General features: G+C 31.3%; 4 protein-coding genes across 4 annotated transcripts; 3 read left to right on the plus strand and 1 right to left on the minus strand.

The window, feature by feature from the left end:
* The first annotated feature begins 464 nt into the window (after positions 1-464).
* Positions 465-4,473, plus strand: LOC123916816 (uncharacterized membrane protein At3g27390-like). The gene is made up of 10 exons (XM_045968373.1): positions 465-600; positions 832-940; positions 1,054-1,246; positions 1,666-1,802; positions 2,326-2,614; positions 2,922-3,028; positions 3,312-3,474; positions 3,554-3,749; positions 3,832-4,072; positions 4,249-4,473. The coding sequence occupies exons 1-10, from the start codon at positions 507-509 to the stop codon at positions 4,385-4,387; spliced, it is 1,668 nt and encodes a 555-aa protein (XP_045824329.1). The 5' UTR covers positions 465-506; the 3' UTR covers positions 4,388-4,473.
* A 7,619-nt stretch (positions 4,474-12,092) lies between these two features.
* On the plus strand, positions 12,093-15,305 carry LOC123912720. The gene is made up of 2 exons (XM_045963277.1): positions 12,093-12,143; positions 14,042-15,305. Exon 2 carries the CDS (start codon positions 14,064-14,066, stop codon positions 14,628-14,630), a length of 567 nt encoding a protein of 188 aa, XP_045819233.1. The 5' UTR covers positions 12,093-12,143; positions 14,042-14,063; the 3' UTR covers positions 14,631-15,305.
* Positions 14,640-14,963, plus strand: LOC123914929. The gene has a single exon (XM_045966091.1). The coding sequence runs from the start codon at positions 14,640-14,642 to the stop codon at positions 14,961-14,963; it is 324 nt and encodes a 107-aa protein (XP_045822047.1).
* A 686-nt stretch (positions 15,306-15,991) lies between the features above and the next one.
* LOC123918460 (endoglucanase 12-like) lies at positions 15,992-21,155 on the minus strand. The gene is made up of 5 exons (XM_045970521.1): positions 20,765-21,155; positions 18,375-18,682; positions 17,226-17,817; positions 16,790-16,962; positions 15,992-16,396 (listed from the first exon to the last, which is right to left on the minus strand). The coding sequence occupies exons 1-5, from the start codon at positions 21,153-21,155 to the stop codon at positions 15,992-15,994; spliced, it is 1,869 nt and encodes a 622-aa protein (XP_045826477.1).
* Between the last annotated feature and the right edge of the window lie 4,796 nt (positions 21,156-25,951).

Below are 25,951 nucleotides of genomic sequence, written 5' to 3' on the forward strand. Positions count from 1 at the left end.
ATTACAGTACAGCTACGTTGGGAATCCCAAGGGCAACGTAGCAATCATTGGTCATGACATGAGTCACTCTAGGAAGATGGAAAATTACCACATCATACTTACACATTGACACGTGAATTCATTCACTTACTGCCACGAGTCACTCTCTTTACACCACTTTCAAAACCCTCTCTACTCCACTTCCATAAGAAAAAAGGTGATACTAAAATTATTATGAAAAATAATTTCTAACTTTTACTTCAATATTTACTAAGTTGTAATGAAATTTTTATTATTGTTTAATAGTTTTCTTCTCATTTAAAAAAGGAACAACAAAATTGTAGTAGTATGAATATAAAGTACTTAATTGGAAATTTTGTTTGTTGTTGTTGATAACAAATTCTACAAATTTTCTATTGGTTTTCAGTTTTCTTAAATAATAATATAAATATAAGCTAGAAAGCCATAGAAAAACTAGTTCAACATATATATAACACCATTTATATTTGTCTGTTATATCCACCATCATGGATTCATCTGCAGGTTTAGTGACCAAATTATGGAGCTTTATTTCTTTCCTCCCATTCTTCTTCTTGCTCTTTATACTTGGTATCATTAAAGGTTCATTTCTTCTTTTCACTTTTGTATCTTTATTAAATACATATATTAAATATGTCATGTGTCTAAGAGGGTCCTTCAAAACATAAAATATAAAAATATATTGAAAAAATCAATGGTTAAAGTTGTAATACTTTAAAATGTTGATTTTATAATGTATCATATTCATGCTTATATAGTCTTTAATACGTAATTTGATAAAGAAATGTTCATGGTCATTAATGTTCATGGCAGGTGCATTGATAGGTCCGATTGCATTTGCCCTTTTAGCTGTTGGAAATTCAGCTGTTATCATTGGACTTTGGACTGCACATGTTATATGGACATACTATTGTGTGGCAAGGTTGTAATTTATTTCCAAATTCTTTTGAGATGCAAAATGTAAATTATGTATGATTATATGTTTCAAATGTTCGAACTCAATCTCCTTTTGTAAATTTTGGCCTTTGACAACAGAACAAAGAGGTTTGGACTTGTCTTCAAAGTTGTGGTGCTGATATGTTTGCCTGTTCCTTTGTTACTTTGGCCAGTAGTTGGTATTGTTGGTAGTTTTTTAGGTGGAATTGGATATGGCTTTTTTGCTCCTCTTCTTGCAACTTTTGAGGCTGTTGGGGAGAATGTTGAAGACAAATTTCACCATTGCTTCATTGTAAGTTATTATTTATGCTTATGTATCCTTATGTTGGAAAGAATATTATTATTTATCCTTATGTAAGTTATCATTTATGTTTATGTATCCTTATGCTTGATAATTGCTACCCTGACTTGACTATGTAGTTTAGGCCTTTGCTTAGATATACAATTTAAGCAAGCGCTTCTCATAGAATAAGTGCTTATCATATAAGTTATTTCAATATAAGCTAGAAGTTGTTGTCATATGCTATTATGGAAATAAGCTTATAATAGTTTATGGACATGGCATAATATTTCCATAAACTCTTTTGAACAGTCTCACGAATGCTTATGTCGGTAGGTAAGCTCAAATATGCCGATCCAAATAGGCCAGTAGTTTAATTATCTTAAAAGCGGAATGCAGGAAGCTTTAATGCAACTTAATAATGATTACAGGATGGTTGTTGGTCAACAATTGAAACAAGCTGCACAGTGGTTCAAGATGTCACAGACTTTTGCTTTCACTCATATTTTTCATACATGGATGAACTAAGAGAAAATTTAAACCCTGAAGATAAGCCATTTGATATCAGGTAAGTTGTTCCCTCCAAATGTATGTTTGACAGTTTGAGTTTGAAAAAATAATCTTGTTGACTATTAGTTTGGATAATTTTTAATTATTCTCTAGATTATCAAATAATCGTGAATCATAAGACCGTTTTCCGAATTGTGAATCAAATCATGTTTTGAATCGTTAGATACATTGCCAATAATAATGTCATTTTTAAGTAAAAAAATAAGCGACATAACAAAATTATTAGCTCATATTATATATGAACCTCATAAAAATGCAAGACTCAAGTCATTATAAAAAGTGATATATTATATATGAACCTCATAATAATTCGAAATTCAAGTCACTATCAAATGACAAAAAGAAAAGTGGTTGGTTATACAAATTGACAAAAAACAGTATTTGGCTTCACCTAGTTTAGGTAGTGATTTATCAGAACAAATCGGGATTCATGTCCAAATAGATACACACTAAACATTTGCATCAATCGGGTTCAATTTAGTGTACTGTAAGATACTAATAACCATGGTTCTCTTTGTTAGATTGTCACAATTACCATGTTGCTTGTTGGTGATCTTGGTTGGAGTGCCCTTTGATATGGTTTTAATCACATCTATTGCTATATGGAAGAGCCCTTACATGCTGTTTAGAGGATGGAAGAGACTGTTAGAAGATTTGATTGGAAGAAAGGGACCTTTCCTAGAAACTGAATGTGTCCCATTTGCCGGCCTTGCCATCATCCTCTGGCCTTTGGCTGTTCTAGGAGCTGTATTAGCAGCTACTATTGTCAGCCCTTTTCTTGGCATATACAGTGGAGTTGTTGTCCATCAGGTCAGTCAAACTATGGTACTTCAAGTTTTGTTAAGTTTCTTGTATATACAATGCATGTCATTGAACTTGTCCACGAGGTTTCAGCTCAATGGTAAGAGTTTGACGTTGTAATCTCAAAGGTCAGAGTCCTAATCCCCTTGGAGATAGTTGTATGATGATCATTAGTGCCACTTTATTGAATAATAATTTCTCGTTCTCTATTTTTTTTTTTTTTATAAAAATACATGTCATTGAAATTCACAAGTGTCATCTTAACCATCTAATGCAAGTTTTAAGAGATTTTATTGAGTGAATATTTTTATTTTAGGAGGAGTCATTACAAATGGGGTTTGCCTACATTGTGTCTGTGGTTTCACTTTTCGATGAATATGTGAATGATTTACTCTACTTGAGAGAGGGATCCTGCCTTCCCAGGTGCTACCGAATTTTCTTTACTGTGCTTTACATATTGCTATTGTGAACAGAAGTACTAGCAACGCACTCTGTCACACTTTCTTCCAAACACTCTCTATTACAGGGTGAAGTTTTTGTGAGTCCGCTTAATTCACTTGGTATGAACCCACATGAAGTTCAGCCAACAATAGATAATGTTGGAAAGACAGTGTCTGTGAGTGTTGCGCTAATACTCCTACTATGAAAGTTTGTTTTCAGAGGCAAACATTGGTCACTTACTCCACGTAATCCTTGTGACAGCCAGGCCAGTATATCATAGAAATACGAGGCATGTGCATGAGATGAAAAACCATGAAGGAAGTGATCATAATTTGAAAAATCAGAGGGATGGTTCACAAAATTCAAAACATACCTTACAACAATCCAGAAGTATGAAGTGGAAAATTCATCACTACAAACCTGTGCAGGTGATGATGGTGTAATATGACTTAAAAATAATCATTTTCTACGAAATTTTCTAACTTGAAAAGAGTGACACTTTTGCAGGTATGGGACTGGCTTTTCAAGTCATGTGAGGTAAATGGCCGCATAGTCCTGCGTGATGGTCTGATAAGCGTGAAAGAAATTGAGGAATGCATTAGCAAAGGCAATTGCAAAAAATTAAGCCTCAAGTTACCGGCTTGGTCCTTGCTCCACTGTCTTCTAACTTCAGCAAAATCAAATTCAGATGGATTGGTTATAAGTACTAATCTTACTCATGCTATGCCTTCATTCAATTGGAATACATAATTATATTCATGCTTCGACATATATATCCATTGCAGCTGATGATGTAGAATTGACAAGGATGAATGGACCAAAGGATAAAGTGTTTGAATGGTTTATTGGACCTTTACTCATCATGAAAGAGCAGCTTAAGAACCTTGAGCTGAAAGAAAGTGAAGAAACTTGTTTGAAAGAACTTGTTATGAGATGCAAAAATGATATACCAGAGGATTGGGATAGCACTGGATTCCCATCTACTGACAATGTTAGAAGAGCACAGTTGCAAGCCATAATTAGAAGGTATGTTTTTAAATAATGTGTATCTCATAAAATGAGCACTTGTTTGTGTAACTCTTTGTGAGAGTGTATGAAAATAGTTTATGACAATGTTATTTTTTAACTTATTTTATAACTGTTCAAGATAATTTATGAAAACAGTTTAGAGCTTATATAAATATGGCATTTCATTGTTTTAGGTTGCAGGGGATTTTGGCTTCCATGTCTCGGATGCCAACTTTTCGACGTAGATTTAGGAATCTAGTCAAGGTTTTGTATATAGAAGCATTGCAGGCCAGTGCTTCTGCTAAAGAAGGCATAAATATTGCTGAACCTTAGCAATTAATGTTGAAAACTTTACGAAAACCGTGTAACCGAAGTTTCTTGTAAATTCATAAGATTCTTGCAATCAATCCTTGTTATTTATGGCCATTTTTTTTTCCTTTTTTCTATATTTCAATGTTTTTTCTATTGCTTTATTATAGTATAAGAAAAACTTTTTCAATATATTGGTTTTTTATTTCTTAGTTATCTATAGTTGGTTGTATTGATTGAACTATGACTCAAAAGTCTCATCAATTTGATCTCTGATTTTGGACTTAAATATCAACTCGCATACAATTTGAATTGTAAACAGATACCAACCAAGCCGACCCAACATAGTTAGAGGCCTAAAACAAGTTTAATTGTAGAGTCTTTACTTATATGGAGCTTTTAGAATAAAATATGTTGTTTAAATCTCATTGATAACAATATTATATTTTTGTAGTATTTTATGGAAGGCTAACTTTTTTTTTTTTTTTGCAGAGAAAACAATCTAATTATTATATTTTTGTTTACAATAGAGACATTGAGAATCGAACCTTGAACTTCATGTATACTATTCAAACTCCTCACCACTAGACCTGGATTTCATGAAGTCAAAATACCCTACAGTCACTGCATTGCAGTCTTTCGATTAAATTTTGATCAAATAAATAATATACTTTAATAAAATTGGATGGCTGCGATTTACCTGCAGTCAAATAGTGATCGCGGAGAATTCATTTATCTCACCACTAGACCAAACCTATTGGTTTAAAGATATTCCTCAAGTTAGATATCAAACTTTTTTTTTGACACAAGTTAGATATCAAAGATGAATATTTGATTGAGAATTTAATTTTGAGGAGAATTTTACTTTTGGTTTAGAAAATTTAAATGTTGCAAGATTTAATTAAAGAAAAGAAGAAAACACGAATAATATACCTTACGTTTTAATAAATTTTTTCTTAGTAAAAAAAACCAAAGTTTAAATTAAAAAATTAAAATTTTAATATTAATAAATCATACACAATTTTCTTATTCTCATGTATTCTTTTATTTTCATATATTAAATATGACTTTTGGAGTAATGCATATCAATCACTAAAAACACCCAACTAGTTATTACATGCATAACACTATAAATATATTAGAATTCATTTTCTCTTATTTTTTCATGTAATATGACGTGCATTATTATTTATTTGATCTATTGTTTATTTTCATATTTTTCTTTTTTCTTTCCTTTCTTATTTTTTGCATGAATGAGGATCAAATGACACCAAATAGTTTGACACCAAATGTTACACCCCTCAATAACGTTTTAACCGATATAAATTTTATAAAATCTACCGTTGAATTGAAAGTTTATATCATATAGATCATTTATGTAAAACTTTAGACAAATCCAAAATCATTTGATATGTTATTGAGATACATCAAAATTAACGGTTTGAGTATTTTTTTTTACGGAGTACATTGTATATTGCTACTAGAAAACCACAAATATATATATATATATATATATATATATATATATATAGAGTCAGGATCCGTTGACACCAACTAGTTTGACACCAAATGTTACACCTCTCAATAACGTTTTAACCGATATAAATTTTATAAAATCCACCGTTGGATTGAAAGTTTACATCATATAGATCATTTGTGTAAAATTTCAGACAAATCCAAAATCATTTGATATGCTATTGAGACACATAAAGATTAACGGCATTTAAAAAAATACAAAAACCGTTAATTTTGATGTATCTCAATAACATATCAAATGATTTTGGATTTATTTGAAATTTTACACAAATGATCTATATGATGTAAACTTTCAATCCAACGGTGGATTTTATAAAATTTATATTGGTTAAAACGTTATTGAGAGGTGTAACATTTGGTGTCAAACTAGTTGGTGTCAACGGATCCTGACTCATATATATATATATGGGGTTTTCTAACTTAGACCCTAGTTAGGTCTAAGTTAACAAGGTGCACCTTTTCAATTGGACCAAAATACTCATTCTTTTTAATTAATTAACCAAAATACCCATTAATAGACGCGGGTCCAGTGTCGCGCGCGTACCGAAGGACCATGGTTATAGACCGTTGATTTCCATCAGACAGCCAAGATCTGTTCTCATCAAGACTGTCTGATCAATCAGACAGCCCAGATCATCCTGATCCATCAGATTCCAGCGCGTATGCCACACTGGATTACAACCTGGAGAGAGAAAAATTTGCTTTTTAAAAGTAGGACACGTGTCACACAATGGTTGGCTGGACGTGATTTTTGTTCATTTAATACTTTGAACTCAATTATTTCGTTGTAAATTAATTTTTTATTTTTTTATTTTTATACCAAAATTCATAATTTTTTTTTTCTACAAATAGAGACTTGGTTCGTTTGATTTGGACACCGAAAAAAAAATGCAATTTTTCACTACCTTAATCTCATTTTTTGTCTACTAAATATGTTACTTGTGTGTTGTAATTTAACACGCACCACTCAACCAACTCACTGAAACCATTATACCAGGAAAATAGTAGATAATATTCTGGAACTTTTGGTATATTTTATGAAATTTTTGGAGACCTGAAACTATTTTTAGTTAATTAAATGAGATAAAACGGTAATTAAAAACTAATGTTTGCTTCTGAAACCATTTTACTGGTAGAATGGTTGCACATAGTTGTATTCTGAAACCATTTTACTGGTAGAATGGTTTCAATGAGTAATTTATTAATTGTGTTTGCTTCTGAAACCATTTATCTGGTACAATGGTTTCAGAGAGTTGTAATCTGAAACCATTTTGCTGGTAGAATGGTTTCAGTAAGTTGATTATTAGTTATTTGCTTCTGAAACCATTTAGCTTGTAGAATGGTTGCACATAGTTGTACTCTGAAACTATTTTACTGGTAGAATGGTTTCAGTGAGTAATTTATTAATTGTGTTTGCTTCTGAAACCATTTTGCTGGTAGAATGGTTTCAGTAAGTTGATTCTTAGTTATTTGCTTCTGAAACCATTTAGCTGGTAGAATGGTTTCAGAGATTTGTACTCTGAAACCATTTTCCTGGTAGAATGGTTTCAGTGAGTTGATGTAAGGTAGTGAAAAATGAGATTAAGGTAGTGAAAAATTGGGTTTTTTTTTCTGTGTCCAAATCAAACGAACCAAGTCTCTATTTGTAGAGAAAAAAAAATTATGAATTTTGGTATAAAAATAAAAAATAAAAAATTAATTTACAACGAAATAATTGAGTTCAAAGTATTAAATGGAAAAAAATCACGCCCAGCCAATCAGACAGCGACACGTGTCCTGCTTTTAAAAAGTAGATTCTTCTCTCTCCAGGGTGTAATCCAGTGTGGTGCACGCGCTGGAATCTGATGGATTCGGATGATCTGGGCTGTCTGATTGATCAGACAGTCTTGATGAGATCAGATCTTGGCTGTCTGATGGAAATCAACGGCCTGTAACCATGGTCCTGCGGTACGCGCGCGACACTGGATCCGCGTCCATTGATAGTAATTTGGTTAATTAATTAAAAAGAATGGGTATTTTGGTCCAATTGAAAAGGTGCACTTTGCTAATTTAGACCCAACTGGGTCTAAGTTAGCAGCCCTATATATATATATATATATATATATATATATATATATATATATATATATATATATATATATATATATATATATATATATATATATATATATATATTACAGTTACAAAAATCTAAACCTAAGCATTCTTCTGTTTCTTCTTCGCTAGATTCACTACTTTCAATTAAATTGTTAATCTCTTCAACTTCCGATTCACTAGACGAAGAGAAATCGTCATCTGATAATAGCATTAAAAGCATTAATGTTTTAACTAATCACCAAGCTAATACCCTAATAGGAATTTTAGACAAAATGGAAGAATCTGAAAGTAAACAAGCTTTTATGAGACAGATTAAAGACATAATCGACGATAATGAGATAGAGAAGAAAGAATTACATAAGGTAGAATTTAAAGATGTTATGGAACTCTTTAAAAAACCCTCTCAGAATCCTATAACTTTAAGGGATTTACAAGAGGAAATTAAAATCCTTAAAAAAGAAATTCAATCATTAAAAAATAGAGATGATGAATTGGAAGTTAAAATTCTAGAATTACAAGGAACTTTAATTATTCAAGAACAGAATAGGCTACGAACTATTATTCCTCTTCCTTCTTCTAGTAAGAACGAAGAAGAAGAAATCTATATTAATACAATAGAAAAAATGATTTCTCACAAATGGTATACAAAGATTAATTTAATAATCAAAGATATGGCTTATGAATTTACTGCATTAGTAGATTCTGGAGCAGATTTAAACTGCATACAAGAAGGATTAATACCTACCCAATTTTACGAAAAAACTAAAGAATCATTACGAGGAGCCAATGGTAATAGATTACAAGTTTCATATAAGTTATCCAACGCTAAAGTTTGTAAGGATAAAATATGCTACATAACCTCCTTTCTATTAGTTAAAAATATTACTGAAGAAATCATACTAGGAACACCTTTCTTAACTTTGCTTTACCCTTTTAAAGTAAATGAGAATGGCATAACTACTTCAATATTAAGTAGGGAGATTAATTTTGAATTTTTAGATAAACCAAAAATTAGAGATTTAAACTCTGTAAAAGGAAAAGCTATATCTCGAATTAATCTAATAAATAAAAAGAAAAAGCAAATTAATTTTATTAACAAAGAAATACATTTTAAGCGAATAGAAGAACAGTTAGAAACCCCAGTTATTAAAGAAAAGATTGGTCATGTATTAGAAAAATTTAAAAAGGATCTTTGTTCAGAACAACCCAATGCGTTCTGGAAAAGAAAAGTACACACTATTTCTTTACCTTATGAACAAGATTTTAAAGAAGTTAATATACCAACTAAAGCTCGACCCATACAAATGAATCAACAACACCTAGAATACTGTAAAAAAGAAATACAAGAATATTTAGATAAAGGGTTAATTAGGCCAAGTAAATCTCCTTGGAGTTGCTCGGCGTTTTATGTGATTAATGCTTCGGAATTAGAACGAGGAAGTCCTCGATTAGTAATAAATTATAAACCATTAAACAAAGCATTAAAATGGATTAGGTATCCTATACCTAATAAAAAAGATTTGATAAATAGATTACATAATAAAAGTATTTACTCAAAATTTGATTTAAAATCAGGATATTATCAAATTCAATTAGAAGAAAAAGATAAATATAAAACAGCATTTGTGGTACCATTTGGTCATTATGAATGGAACGTTATGCCTTTAGGACTAAAGAATGCCCCCTCTGAATTTCAAAATATTATGAACACCATATTTAATAATTATTCAGATTTTACCATAGTATACTTAGATGACATATTAGTTTTTTCGGAATCGATTAATCAACATTTTCACCATATGGAATTATTTTATCGAATCATTAAAAATAATGGATTAGTATTATCTGAAAGAAAATTAAAAATATATCAGTCAAAAATTAGATTTTTAGGCTTTGATATAGCTCAAGGAATGTACACCCCAATTAGTAGGTCATTAGAATTTGTTAGTAAATTTCCTAATGAATTAAAGGATAAGACCCAATTACAAAGATTTTTAGGATGTGTTAATTATGTGTCAGATTTCATTCCTAATTTAAGAACCATATGTATCCCTTTGTTTAAAAGACTTAGGAAAAATCCACCTCCTTGGGATGATACAATGACCCAGAGTATATTACAACTTAAGTCAATAGTTAAGAAATTACCCTGCTTAGGAATACCAGATCCTATAGCCAAATTAATAGTGGAAACTGATGCCTCTGATCTTGGTTTTGGAGGAATCTTAAAGCAAATATTGTCGGGTATGGATAAGGAACAAGTGGTCAGATATTATTCTGGAGCTTGGAACCCAGCCCAATTAAAATATAGTACTATTAAAAAAGAAATTTTATCTATTGTTTTATGCATTACAAAATTTCAAGATGATTTGTTTTCTAAGAAATTTTTATTAAAAACTGATTGTAAAGCTGCAACCAGTGTTTTACAAAAAGATGTAAAAAATTTAGTTTCAAAACATATTTTTGCTAGATGGCAATCATTACTCTCCTGTTTTGATTTCGAAATTGAGCATATACAGGGAATTAAGAATTCCTTGCCAGACTTTTTAACAAGAGAATTTCTGCAGGGAAAACATGAGTAAAGAAAAATCAGATCCTCGAGATAATTATGGACCCCCGAAGGTAACCAATAAAGAATTAGTTTTAGGATCTTCATCATCCTCGTCTAATAAATCTTTAGCCTTAGGATCACCTTCTTACTTGAATAAAATTATGTCTAGTCCCCAATCCATTACATCAAAAGTTAGTCCTCAACCAGGAATTAGGCCTTGCCTAATATCCCCATTACACTTTTCTGCCCAACTTGCTAGCCCTTCTCCTCAAAAACTACGACCGTCTAAACTAGCATATTACTCGCCCCCTGAAACTACTCCAAAATCCTCTTTCATTACAAAAAAACAGATTACACCAATTCTACCATTAGAACCTTCCTATTGCCCAGCAAATTCTTCATTACTTCAAATAGTGTCAAAGATATTACCTCATGGATTCTTCTATTTACCAGAAGATTCAAATCTTTTCAAAGCAAGAAAATATTACGAATTTATTCTAGTAGATACGGACTCTATAACCTTGACCCATCATTACGACCCAAAAGACTCAAATAAAATTACCTTCTCTAAATTCAAGATTAATAAAGTTTTGTCTCCAGCCGACTGGAGTCAGCCTCCTCACAAAGAAAAAGCTTTAAGCAGGACTTTTGTCCCGCAATGTTACAATTATTTTGATTATATGAAAGCTTGGTATCATTTTTTGGATATTGAGCCTTTTAATCATACTTGGTTTATATGGTTCAACAAAAATATATCAATTAGTTTCCCAAACTGGTTCGTAGAATGGTTTTACACCATTGGACCGATTGTGGAAATATTACCAGACTTCGCTCAGGAAGCCTTTAATGTTTTTAAGGAAGTTACTACCTGCCCACAATACAAAGCTCTGCTTTGCTTTTGTGCAGTTTTTGGAATTACATGGATCACTTCATGGACCTTGTCCACAGCACCATTATGGGAAGAACCCATGCCACAACAACTAATTAAAAAGTACTCAGTTAAATGGTGGAGTAAGTTCAATCCGGATTTGATCTCTCCAGCTAGATTAAACGCTTGGTTTTCAGCTAATCCTAGTCTTTGCAAGGAATCTCAAGCATCTTTACCTGGTCCCGTTGAGTTTTCAGCATTACATCCACAGTTATTGGATTCATTAAAGAACATTACTAATCCTCAGGAGTTTATGGAAAAATTAAAAGAAGCAATGTCAGTCCTGTCAGATAACGATAGCACTAGCATTACGAGCGCTACTGATAATCAAAATGAAGACGACTGCTACGGAGTAATGGATCTCTAAAGATTTTGGAATTATTGCATGAATTATTAAAGAATCTGCTTTTAAGAAATTATTGAAAGAAAAGGAATCTACTTTCGGTAGATAGGCCCCTTTGGGAATAGTAGTCTGCTACTTTGTCATTTATGAATTATTGTTGTTAAAATTATTAGTCTCCTTTACAGCTGTTATAGAATTATTAAATGTAATTTATTAAATTTTGAAGTCCGAACTCATCCTTCTCCTATAAAAGGATGTTTAGTTCACTTAAGAAAGCATGCAAATTTTCAGAAGTCAGAAACTTAGAAGTTTGCTTGCCTCTAGAATTGTAAGAATACTTTATGAATAAAATGTTTTTAAATAATTTCTTCTTTTATCTTTATGTTATTAAATTTGTTGTATTAATTATCGATGACTTTACTATATTTATTAATCTTTTACCATTATTTTCATCATGTAATACTTTTGTCTGGATTATGTTTACTTTTTCCGCAACTAACTGGTATATATATATATATATATTATCATATAACTATTTACAATACTATAAAAATAAATTTATGTTTATCCAATATTTACATAAGTTGTTAATCTCGAACCATTGTTTACGGATATTTAGTATGCAAGTTTATTTTGTATGTCCATTAAACTATTTGTCTTGTTTCTATGCTGGATTGTATCCACAGTCACAACTACCGTGTGTATGAAATTTTTATTTTCTATTCTTATATGTACCCATTTTATTCATTTTAACATTTACTTTTTAACTTCGATAATCAAAAATTATTCACAACAAATAATTTTAGTAAAATAAAATATAACAAATAATAATTTTTTATTATCTAACCCGGGCAACATGGGAAAATACGCTAGTAAATAAAAACTAAATATTCCTAAGGTCAAGGGTTAAACTTGTGTTTAAGAGAATTTGTGGCATTTAACTTTATCCTTTACAAATTCTGCTAAAAAAATATTTGAAATTTACTTGTCGTATTATATATTTATAATCAAATTAAATTTTATATTTGAAATTTACTTGTCGTATTATATATTTATAATCAAATTAAATTTTTTAAATAGTAATGAAACGAATCGTTTTTAAGTGTTATTTTGAAGAGAAATTCATTGGAAAAAAAAAAGCATTATTTGGACAAGAAGAGAGTGTTACATGAGGGTTTAGATAAATTTTGATTCTAATTATAGAATGAAGTATAAAAAATAGGATAGAAATTGATACCGTGGGAGACTAAAATAGTGAAACGTATGCATTATAGAATGAAGTATTAAGGACTAACTCATTGCTGAATAGGATCGATGACTTGTGATTGATGAATATCTATTAATTAATACGATGATGATATTAAGGACAAACTCTGTGTATGATATTTTAAGCACGTAAATGCAACACAAAATTTCAAATTATTTTTTATTTTGGGTAACATGAAAATTATATTTGGGGAGTTTTGAATAATTTTAATTAAGGTAGTGGCCAATTTAACAGTCTATAATGGATTTAAATGGGAATTCACTCTTCTTTTTTTTTTTTTCAATTTTGTAATTACATGTGTTTCAAGTTATCTAAATCCGCATAAACATCTCTTAGTAGAGAAATAGTAGTAGAAAGTTGTAAACAAAATATTTGTGAGATTAGTGAGAATCTTCATAAACTTGGTTGGTAGTAGACAAAGTTGTTATTTCCTAATTCTAGTATTATTATGATGTAGACCGATAAATATTCATGTAATAAACTAACCTTCTAAAAAAGATTGTTTGTTAATCGTAAGACTTTTTCTTAATAATAAAAAAAAAGTTGATTAAGACTTTAAACACAAGATTAGTTTTCCTCCTTGCCCTTCGGATACAACTCTATTTTGTAGCCCTTACATGAAGACTTTTTCTCTAAAACAAAAAAACAAACTTTCGTGTCATTCATCACTCTTTCATCGCCAATAACTTCTGTCAAAATTCAATTTCCAACCAAATCACCAACAGAATTACATTGTCACCGTATTATTTTTCCAAGTCAAATTACAATTTTTAATCATCTAATTAATAACTCTTTGATTCATTCCTTCCACAGCAACCAAACAAACATTAAACTAAAATTATAACCTTAAAACAAATATTCAAATCATAAGACACATACATTTGTTATTGTCAAAAGTGATTAATTTGAAAGAACCCATAAAGAAGGGTATGTGTTATGTCTTTTCATCTTTCATTTAGATCATAATCAGTCTCGAACGCGATGCAAGCTACACCGTTATCACAGAGAACATCAGAAGAACCATTACCAACAAAAACAGCACAAAGCACAGTCACATGCATCTACCAAGCCAGCATTGCAAACCAATGGAGAAACATATATGTCTTATGGTGCAAAAGTCTCATTAACCACACATTAAACCTCAAAATCGATAGCATAAGAGGCGAACAGTTTCTTCACAGTATCAAAATTGAAGTTAAACCATGGTTTCATTGGAACAAAAAAGGTTGCAAGTCATTCGAAGTTGACGGTAATCATATCGATGCCTATTGGGATCTACGATCGGCTAAATTCGCTGGTGGTTGTCCTGAGCCTTGTAGCGATTACTATGTCACATTAGTTTGCAATGAGGAGGTTATTTTGTTGTTGGGTGATTACAAGAAAAAGGCTTACAAGAGAATGAAAATGAAACCAACACTTGTTGAAGCTACATTATTGGTTAAAAGAGAGAATGTTTTTGCAAAGAAAAGTTTTTCAATAAAGGCTAAATTTGATGAGAAGAGAAAAGAGAGTGATATTGTTGTTGAAAGTTCAACTGTTGGTAATTAAGATCCTGAAATGTGGATTAGTATTGATGGAATTGTTTTGATTCATGTTAAGAATTTGCAGTGGAAATTTAGAGGGAATCAAACTGTTATGGTTAATAAACAACCTGTGCAAGTGTTTTATGATGTTCATGATTGGTTGTTTAGTGTTTCTGGATCTGGGCCTGGGCCTGGTGTTTTTATCTTCAAACCTGGGCCCACTGAAGTTGAGATTGATGATAAAGGTGTTGAAGGTTGTGAAAGTGATGATGGTAGTGCTACTAGTGGTTATTACTCAACTAAAAGTTATACTCCTTTTGAGTCTTCCCTTGTACTTTGTGCCTATAAACTTGAGTAATAAGTTTAAGTTATAAGGCTAAGAGAAGAGACCAATTAATGTTTATATGATAGTGCGTGTGCGTGGGCGGCAACTCTGGTTTTAGATTGCGGTTGCAGTTATGCTGAGAATTTTTCCTTATAATGTGGTTGGGATGTTGTTGCAGAGACCTCAAATGTCTTTATATTGCAGGATGCAACTTAAAATCATGGTGGCAATAGTAGAGACATTGTATAGTTCTATTTTGTTTTACTATTCTTTTTTGAGTCTAATGGATATGAGCTATATTGGTTTTGAAAGTGAATTGGAAGATCTTGTTGATGTTTGCTTAGTCAATTTTTATGGTATCCTATGTTTCATCAATTTTGACTCTTTGTTCTAATTTTCATAGCATGAACTAGTAATAGAGTCATATTGTTTTATGTTTCAAAGGATGTGTATGCAACAAACAATAGTTTAGTATCCAATAAAACTTAGCCCTTGGATCCATCATTTTGACTGTCAAAAAAAAATCTATGTTACTTGATTTTCTTTCAATCAGATATTCATGCATTTAATATCCTAATCAAGTTCCTTATTTAAAAATCACATGAAACAAAGGATCTTTACATTATGGAAATGGATTCCCTACTAACAATGCTAAGGATCTATATTCAAGAAATAGACTTTGTTGTTGTTAGCAATTACGGCAATCAATGACTTTGGCGGTTGATTAAGATCAGACAAGTCAGATTTTGAGTTCTCAATATTTTATAGTCAAGATGTGAACCGTCTAATCTCTATCCATTAACTTAGATGAATTGACTCCAATAACAATAGGAAATTCCAACCGTAGAAAATCCGAGTTCCTATACCGGTTAACTCAAAATAGGGTTTTGAAATCCACAATTCAAAAATAGTACAATAAATTTTAAATAATATATAAGAGTGTATAACTAGCTAAATCATTTATAAATAAATGAATATACATGCATAAGTTGAAAATTGGAGAAGTATTGTCCAAAACACAAGGACTAGGATAAAATCAATGAATGAAATAGTATATGATATCATGGTTTCCAAGGTGGTGGTGGAGGTGGATTTTGTGGCCCAAATGGTGGAATAGCTTCAAAAATTGTATTAATATCAACACCACTAGTACCTTCAATACTTGTTAAGGAAATTAAAGCAGCTACTAATCCTGCATTACCAGCTAAAGTTGGTTCAGTATAGTTGTAATTAGTCCTTGAATCATGGAATTGGTCAAAATTATTTGGTCCTCCAACCATTGCTCCTGTAATGTTGTGAGGATTTCTGTTATCTGTGTCGCGCCACTTCCAACCACCAGTGCATGAGTAATGCTTGTGATCATTTGGAGTTGATGCACCTCTATGATGAACATGTCTTGGAAATTTATTGCCATATCCTACTATGTAGCTCATATTCATTGGATTTTTACCCATTATGTATTCAATCTGTTTCATGATGGAAATATAGAAAAGGACATTATTTTCGTTAAGAGAACGAATGATTTTTGTACAAGACAAATTTTTCGACAACTTTATAGGTGGTTAATGAATATATCAGATGCCGAAACTCATTAATCATCAATATTACTTCATAACCAAAAATTTGGACATGAATTTCTCCAAGTACTTTTAGATTTGAACAACTAAAATTATGGTTAATCGCTCCAAAATTGTGGTTAGTGAAGTTACGATCACAGTTAATGAGTTTAACGACCTAATATATTTTTTAACCATCTACTCAATGTAATTAATCGCTTATTTGAACTACATTAACCACTTAAAAAAGTTCTCGCAAAAGTTTTAGCAAAAGTTGTCTAAATTTAGTTGTTCAAACAGTACCTGAGAGGTTGCAAATGCCTTCAGAACAGATCTTGAAACGTAATTAGGACCACAATTCCATCCAGGAACACCTTTGGCTTCCATATAATCAGCAAAAAGAGATGCCAAAAATGCAGCATTGACAGCATATTGAAGAGATTGTGGTCTTCCTTGGTTCAATTGTATCAATCCTCCTGCAAATTTTCATGTCAACATGCTTATGATCCTGTTGAAACTTCACGATCATAACTTTTTGAATGAAAAAACAACTCAAAAATATAACATGTTAACTAATACTCCCTCTGATCCTTTTTATAAGAGACACTTCACCTTTCTAGATTGATTGAATAATTAATGTATCTGGTCTATAGATCATGTATATTAATTATTTAATAAATCTAGAAAAGTGAAGTGTCTCTTGTAAAAAGGACCGGAAGGAGTAATTATTTTGAATTACCTCTAGTCAAGTTAAAGACCTTGAATTGTTGAAGATAAGAGCACATGGTAAGACTAGTAACATTATGGTACATACTAAGCATTTCCTCATAAGGGTAACCAGGACTAAGAAACATCCTAAACCTTGTCAACAACAACATAGCAGCAGGTAACTTATTATCCCAGCTCAGAACACTCAAATCATGAATCATATAAAATGCATTGGAATGCTTAGGCACATTAGGATCAGTTGCCAATGAAATGTAGGTACTATTTCCAGTTGCATAAAACAACCAAGCACCACCCCACATGTACTCATCAAAGTAACCAGATGAGTTATAAAAAGGTTCGATGTTAGGCTTTCCGCGACTATATGTCGATCTTTTACCAAAGTCTCGTGCAAATGCAAAGACCGTTTCAGCTCCCTTGAGTAGTTTTTTGGAATATGTGGTGTCGTCTTGGAATACTATGGATGCTAATGCTGCTGCCATTTCTCCCGCAAGATCAGGTCCTTCGAATATAGTTGTCGTTGGGCGTGGATAGTCCATGTCTTCTGGTTTTTGCCAACAGTAATGATCATCTGGTGTTTTAGAACCATTTAGAGATCCACCAACCTAAACATAAAATGAAAATGCATTGCACTTAGCATTCAAATTTATAGAATGTGCTATATAATGTTTCTATCAGAGTTTGTTTTAGGCCTCACTCACTCTTAGACCGACCAGAAGGTGGCACGAATTCAGAAATACTACATAAGATTTGTTGAATTATACCACAAGAAAGATATATAGAACATAAAAAAGTTATGCACGCATGATTTAGGCCTGGTTGAATTGACTTGTTTGAATTTATCTACTGATTTAAACACTTGTGAGATTGTTTGTGAAAGTTTATGAAAACAGCTTACGAATTATTTTATGCTTATTTTCGTAAGCTTTCGAAGATAGTTTATGAAAACTGCTAATATGAAATCAACCTAACATTATTTTATATTTTGTTATATAAATAGCTTATAGTTAAGCACTTAGTAGTATATCATCAACACTAATGCTAATTATGTTTTTATCAAAATATAATCTTCTATGTAACACAACATTGAACATTCATCACTAAATGTTTCACCTCTTTTTTAAGGGTAGAATAAAATGTATAGAAACAAAAATTAACTTACCTGAGCATAAATTTTGTTGATTTTGGAAGCAGAACTGTTGAAGGTTAAAAGCAAGTAATCAGTACCCCACCTAATGAGTTCTCTAGCATGATCATACTCATTAATTGCCATGTATTTTTGCTTATATTCAAGCACACTCCAACTTAGCATTGTCATAGCAAAAGACATTGGAAAATGGAACTTTATATTGTCTCCTGCATCATAATAACCACCAACAAGTCCTTTTTTATCATCAGTAGTGTCTTTTCCATCTTGTAATCCTGAGTTTCCTCTCCATGGAATGCCATTGCTCTTTGGTAATTCCCCGGCTTCACAAATCAAAGGTAAATATTACAGGTATCATAACAAAAATATTTGTCCTTATTAAAAGCTAGTTATTACTATGCATATACTTAATAGTTAATTGTATAATTGAGTTGAGACAAAAAATTATTATTGTCTATAAGACCTAACTCAATTGTCAAATGTCGATATTGCTAGATTGGACACCATCACTCAGAAACATATAGAACACCAAGATTTAGTATGCTAGCTGGCCCAATTATTGGCCCACTTTACATGACCACTCTTTCTAGAAGTAATTAGAATGGGGGAGAAAAGAGTTAGTGGGCATTTTAGGGGAGTTAGTGGCATTTTATGAGAATAAATATGTTATAAAAGGAAGAGAAGGGTAGTGAGTAAGTTATTCAGAAAGTTGATAAGAGTTTGTTTAGAAGATATATTTCTCAAGTCTAAGAAGTACGGATGTTAATTGTTATGTTAGTTTTTTAACGATTTGTCAGAACTTGAATCATGCACCTTCAATTTCTTTTAACCCTTAGTTCAATCTCACCCCTCTTGCAACTCTGATTTAGTCTTTATACTTTTCTTTTCTATCTTTCATCATTATAGAGCTTGACTCATCAAATTTCCATAAATGATAAACAATTTCCTTTATTAAAATTCTGGAGTGCTATGAAACTCACAGTTATGTGTGTGAATTTCTAGTACTATCCTTCTAAAAATTATATATACTATGTAAAAATGTACTTCTAGAGATAAAATATGAAACATTATGTGTAGTATTAAAAATAGAGATAAAATATGGATGTTTGCAAAAAACAATAACTAAAAAATTATAATCTAAAATAAGAATGGAATGAAAAACGGGTTGCAGCATGTAGTTAATTTAGGTGTCATTTGGCAAGTTCAAATTCACAAATGAACAAACACAAATTCAAATCAAATGAACAAACAGAACCATTCAAATTCAAATACTAGCAACACAAATGCCGTCTGGTTGATATCATTTTTTTTTTTTTTTGAAAAAGTCAAGAACTATGTGTGGAATGAAAATTTTTTTATTTTTTGAATGAAGAATGAAACTTAATTAGAACAAGTTCAAAGCAACTTGTTGAAATGAAATGACGTTAAATATCATTTGACAATAATAAAAATGTAAAAATTATTAGTGTCTTGATCGTTCAAAAATATAAAGAAAAATTATGAAAAGGATTGTCAACTATATTTTAATTTATTAATCATATATTTTAATTTATTAATCAACGCTCTAAATTATTACTACTTAGAAAGAGTCTAATAGTGTCATGTAAATTCAGCTCAGTCCGTAGGAATATTACATTATACATGCAGAGTTGGAGTTCGAATCTCGAACACCTACTTATTTACCTTAAGGGTAGACTTTCTAGCCACTAGACCGCTTCATAAAAAAATATAATAATACTAATAATAAGACACATAATAAGTGTTACATAGCACAATTTTAGAGGTTCGAATTCGAACCTCAGATTTTTGCCTTTAGGACACATGTTAGTATTAAGAACTTTATATAAATATATGTGTTATGTTTGACAGAGCTTAAGTAATTTATTTTTTGGTGTCAAAAACAAAAAGTAATTTATAATAAGTGCTTAATTAAACAAGTGTTCCAAACACACAACCAAATAGGTTTATCTCACGTCAAACAGCCTTTGGAAGAAGTTGACGGACAAAAGGGGATAACAAATGCTTCTGTCCATTAGAAAAAAATGTCTTTTGTAAGAAAACAAATTTGAATCTATCAAGAGAGCAATTACAGGATATCATATTTATATATTTTTTATTGGGTTATATATTTTAAATTATTAGTAACATCTATTAACTAAAAACTCACATTTCATAAGTCATAACTAGCAAAAAACATGCCTATTCAAATGCATATGCTATGAAATATGAAAGCAATATTTTAAGGATCTTATATCATCATATATTTAGTCTACAATCATCAAATAAATCAAATAATAAAATCGTTAGAGAAAAGGTAAAATAAGACCAATAAATTAGAACAAAAATAATGCATATAAAATGTTAATTTGCATAATGATAATGAGATGGTAGAAGAAAATACATACATTTCTGAGCATTGAAGAAGAGTAACGCTTTATGGAGGGCAAGAGTGTAATTATCAGGTGTTATAGGTCGAGAATGATGTTTGGGCAAATTCTTTGCAACTATGATGGGAAGCCCAATTACACAAAATACCACAAAGATTATACCAAAAATCCATTTCAATGCCTTGTAACTCAACTTCATGCATCCAATATCCACATACTTAGTTTTCTTCTTAGTAATTGGCCTTTCAAGAATCCAACTTTGTACCGTCGAATCCATTGTGTCGCTTGCCGGACTGAGCAACGCCGCCCTGTCCCATTGATCTCCTATGCGGCTCGTCTCATAGTCAGACGCCACTTCATTACAATTTGTCAACTCAAATGATCCTCCCCATTGATTCCTTGAATGCATAATGAGTAATTAACTCAAAGATATTATCTTTGATGATATGACGCGAGTATTCTTTGCGTCAATTTTGATAATTCCCCTTTCCTAGTGATAATTTTTCGATATACTTTTATTACCTCTTACGACCGAACTTCAGATTAATTGAGATTCATTTCTCCAAGCGCAAATTAAATCTCACTCGAATTGAAGATGGCTACTAAATATTATGTGTGAGGGTATGGAATGGGGATTGAGGTTTTAGAAGAGATGAGAGAAATTGGTGCAAATTTGATGTTGGAATTTTTGAGAGGTTCTTTGTGTCTACATGTATATATATACAAAGAACCAATTAATTAATTAATTAATTAATTAATTAATTGATTATGACACTATTATAAAGTTTGTGTTGCGACTTTTGAAAAGTGTGATACTTGGCATTGTAGTATTTTTTGAGTCACATATAGATCCAACGTACGCGTTTAGCAACACACATCATCGTCGACCATTACAAAAAACTCAATTTAATTTGCGCATAATAACAGTCAAACTCATTTTAATTTGATCCGGATAAAACTTAATTTGCCACTGCATATACATTGTGGTTAATGACGAATTGTTAACGACAATTCGACTTGTTAAACTTTTTTTATTCATTCTGCTCTTTAACCCTTAGTTCAACCAGTTGAGCTACTCATTCCGTCCCTTTTATTCATTGGTTGAATTTTGAATTTTGAATTTTCATATTCTTTTTATTGAAATAGGAGATCTAGAGGAAACAAAAAAATTGAAATAATTATACGTTGCATATAATTGTTACCATAATTAGTATTAAGTAATTATTAATGCACCTCAAATGGTAGAAAGTAACTACTATGATAAAAATCCAATTATGTATTAAGTTACTATACTATATATGATAAAAATCCAAGAAACAATAGCTTGATAAGAAAAAAGCTTAGGATAGAAATCTCTATGTCAATGGAAACTAATAAAAAAAAAGAAATTTGGTTTGGAAAAAAAAAAGGGAATTCTATGCCAAAATACATGGTAAGCATATGTAATTTTTATTTTCCTTTAGTAAAAATATTGTCAAGGTGTATATTTTTCCTTGAATTCGAACTCACTATTTTGTCATTGTTGTGTGCAGCTAGAAATTCAAATGATGTTTGTTAGTGTTTTAACAATATTCATGCACTTTACTTGCGTTGAACGGGCAGAACGGAACAGTTCATTTGGCAAGGCTAAGGTGTTGTTTGTGGTGGTTAAGAGCTTCAGGCGTGGAGTGGAAAAGTACCTGCAAAAATGTTAGCATTTCGATGTGTGTACATTGGGAGCTTGAGATATGAGCGTATTTATAGATCAAGTCTTGCATATGCATGGGGACCGGCTCCACTACGTTAGTGGAATTGAGAATTGTATTTGTTCTGGACTAGACTATAACTAATCCAGCATTACGCCCTCTAAGTCCACAATGGCTTGTCCAACCACATCTGTGTCAGCACAGCAGAACATGGTAGAACCTCTCCACCAAGATAGGAGCAGATCATTGCTTCACCCACTATTTAAGGGTAATATCTTGGCAGTCCATCTTATTGGGCCTAACCTGATCCAACCCAATAAGAGGACCTTTGGCCCAGAGCTGGGGGCTATATAAGCTCTCCTATACATGAGAGCTATGTAACACTATTCATTCACTCAATTACTTTCCCTCTCTTGTATCTCTCTTGCTCTCATTCCCTCTCTAACTTTGGCATCGGAGCACTTGCAGGTACAACCCCCCCTCCGTGGATCAGCTGCTCGACCCGCCGTCAACCACCTGCTCAACGGACTGCTAGGTGGCCATCCATTTGTTCTGATCAACAGTTAAGATCAGTATTGTCAAATGACTATTCTTATACTATGTTGGATTGCTATCCGTTGAAGTCATGTGCCCTCCAAAGACATGTATGTCTTGTACTAAAGAGTATTATCTTGGACCTAAAATATAATGGGCATTTGGTATAGTGAGCTTTAGTCTAGTTCGGAACACCCCCCAAGTTCTTGCTATGAAGATAGTAAAGATTTGAATCTCTCGGACTTAGGTTGAAGGAGTTGACAGACATTTTTCTTGGATTAACTTGGGAAAAATAAATCTCTTAGACTATGTTTGGATTGGTGGAATATAATGGAGCGAAACAGAATGGAATATGATAGAATCGAATGGAACGAAACAGATTGGAGCATTAATTTCATTCCATTGTTTGAATATTTTATAATGCGATGGAATATTGTTTCACTCTATTGTTTAGAAAATAGACGGAATGGAATAAATTATAAATATTTTATTCCAATTCTACCCTATTTAAAATCAAGATTACATAAAAATAAAAGTAAAAAATTTTACAATAAAAACATATAATCTTCTATTCTCATATTTAAATAATACTAGTATATAACGTCAGACCAAATAATGTATATTTAATTTTCATTTTATTTTTATGTTTGAAGCAATTTTGATTTTTATTTACTTTATAATAATAAAATAGTAGTATCGCATTATTTCTTTGTCACGACGACTCACGAGCATAAATCATCACCGAAGAAGGTTTTGGCAACAAATATAATAATAAGAAGGTCGATGAAGAGTTGTAGAATATACAGGCTGAAGAAAAAACAAACGATAGAAGAAGAGGGAAGAAATAAAGCTTTATGAAATAGAAAAATAAGGACAAAATTGTATTTGTATTACTAATTTGTTTCATTCCATTGCATACACTCCAAATTGGGTGGAATGAAAAAATGGTTGAATGGGTGGTATTGGATGGAATGGATTCCATCAGACACCATTCCATTCATATTTTACAAACTCAAACAATGGAATCTAACATTATTTCACTCCATTCTATTCCACAATTTTCCTTCAATCCAAACATAGTCTTAAAGACGAAATGTCATTTGTTCTGAATATATATCTTAAATAAAATATAAAATGAATAAGTAAAGTGATGAGAATATGGGTTATAAGGACAAAATGTCCCTTGACATGTTCCATTGTGGGATGTTTTCATCCTCACAACTATCTGTTATGTTCAGGAACTATTGGCTTTCCCCTTTTCATCATCATAACATATGTCATGTGAAGTGAGATCCTCGTTATTCGAGAAAAGTTAAGCCATCAGGGGACTCTTATTGATGATTGGGATTTGTTTTCAAGGAGGTTATCCTTTACACTAGACTGAGGAAACGTGAGGAAATTTTCCATCGTTGTTTGTTGGAGAAAGAAGTCAATGTTGATTGTCTAGGCTCGAAGAGAACGTCAAACTCCGATAGTTCCACAAACCATTTTCTCATGCGTCTAGTGAGATCCGATCTAAACAAAACTAGCTTGAGAGGTTGGTCCGTTCTAATCACTATGGCGTGGGCTAGAAAATACCTCAGAAGTTTTCTACTGGTCATCATTAGTGTTAGGGCAATTTTTTCAATCTTCTAGTATCTTTTGTGCTTAAATGGTAGTTGAGAAGGTTTGTAGTTTTGATATTGTAAAAAATTGCAATTGTGTGAGAGCTTGAAAGTTGTCATCACGCCTTGTAAAGATTAGAGATGTAGTAATAAATTATTATTGAGTTGATTTTGCTTTGTTTTATTATTTTGTGAAAATTCTATTTACTTTTACTTGTTGCGTGGAAATTTTTCCGGTTACTTTCCTAACAAAAAATAACACAATTTTCTAGTGGTGATGAATTTGGATAGTATGATAGATGTCGTATATTCGATCATCAGCTCTATTGTAAACAAAAAACAAATAACACAATTTTTTTACTACAACTATTTTGGTTAATATTCGTAAACTTTGTTAGAAGATTCTATAATAAGAGAGGAAGAAAATAGTTAGATTGTCAATAGATTGAATTAATTAATGACATTCAACAGTTTCAACTTCTTTTTTTCTTTGGACTACGGTGTTCAACCTAACCATTTCAATTTTTATTTATTTTATGTTTTTACAACAATCAAAAATATGTTAAAAAAAATGGAATTAATTTCTGTGTTTTTTTTTTAAAAAAAAAACCTACAAGATAGCTAAAGCCTAATGAGCATATCATAAGGATAGTAATAATGAATCAAATTTTATGAAACCAAACAGTCAAACACAACGGCATCATCAATTCAATTTCAAGAGCATACTCACAAAATGCATTTTCCTGCACAAACACTGAGAACAAAATAGCACCACCAATGGGCAATAGCTAGGGGTGCTCAAATCCAAACCAATCCAAATAAAAACCGATAACCGATCCAAAAAAACCGAAAACCACAAAAAACCGAAGTTTTTTGGATGTGTTTGGATGTTCTTTTGTGAAAACCGCTGGATCGAATCGGATTTCGGATTGATTTCTTAAAACCGATCCAATCCGAACCAAACCGCATACATATATTTTAATATTTATTTATTTTTTTATTAGTATAAATATATATATTGCATTAACCTTTTTTATTCATTTTAAATTTTGTTAATATTATATGTTAGTTTAATTTAATCTATTTTTTTTACTTTTTATATGTTTCGAATATAATTGGTAATTGTCATTCCAAAATATTAATTTTCAATATATTATATGTTATATTTTACATCAAACTTAATATTTATTTTGTCAAAAATGTCAAACTATTATTTTGTAGCGTTTTTTATAATATTTATATTTATTAAAAAAAATTACAATTTATAATTTGGATATCCAAAAACCGATCCAAATTAAACCGCATAATATTGGATCGGATTGGATCAGATTTTGTTTATTTGTCATCCAAAACCGAACCAAACCGCAAATGAATTTATTTTT

The sequence above is a fragment of the Trifolium pratense genome, linkage group LG3 (genome assembly GCF_020283565.1).
Source record: "Trifolium pratense cultivar HEN17-A07 linkage group LG3, ARS_RC_1.1, whole genome shotgun sequence".
In the NCBI taxonomy this organism is placed as follows: domain Eukaryota; kingdom Viridiplantae; phylum Streptophyta; class Magnoliopsida; order Fabales; family Fabaceae; genus Trifolium; species Trifolium pratense.

Bases quoted from the DNA above. Each gene is read 5' to 3' on its own strand.
- LOC123914929 (XM_045966091.1), top strand. From the start codon at position 14,640: ATGTGGATTAGTATTGATGGAATTGTTTTGATTCATGTTAAGAATTTG.
- LOC123916816 (XM_045968373.1), top strand. From the start codon at position 507: ATGGATTCATCTGCAGGTTTAGTGACCAAATTATGGAGCTTTATTTCT. The intron at 941-1,053 runs GTTGTAATTTAT...CTTTGACAACAG, and splicing joins ACATACTATTGTGTGGCAAG to AACAAAGAGGTTTGGACTTG. The intron at 2,615-2,921 runs GTCAGTCAAACT...TTTTTATTTTAG, and splicing joins GTGGAGTTGTTGTCCATCAG to GAGGAGTCATTACAAATGGG.
- LOC123918460 (XM_045970521.1), bottom strand. From the start codon at position 21,155: ATGCATTCAAGGAATCAATGGGGAGGATCATTTGAGTTGACAAATTGT. The intron at 17,818-18,374 runs GTAAGTTAATTT...TTTTATGTTTAG, and splicing joins TCAACAAAATTTATGCTCAG to GTTGGTGGATCTCTAAATGG. The intron at 16,397-16,789 runs GTACTGTTTGAA...ATCATGAAACAG, and splicing joins AGGCATTTGCAACCTCTCAG to ATTGAATACATAATGGGTAA.
- LOC123912720 (XM_045963277.1), top strand. From the start codon at position 14,064: ATGCAAGCTACACCGTTATCACAGAGAACATCAGAAGAACCATTACCA.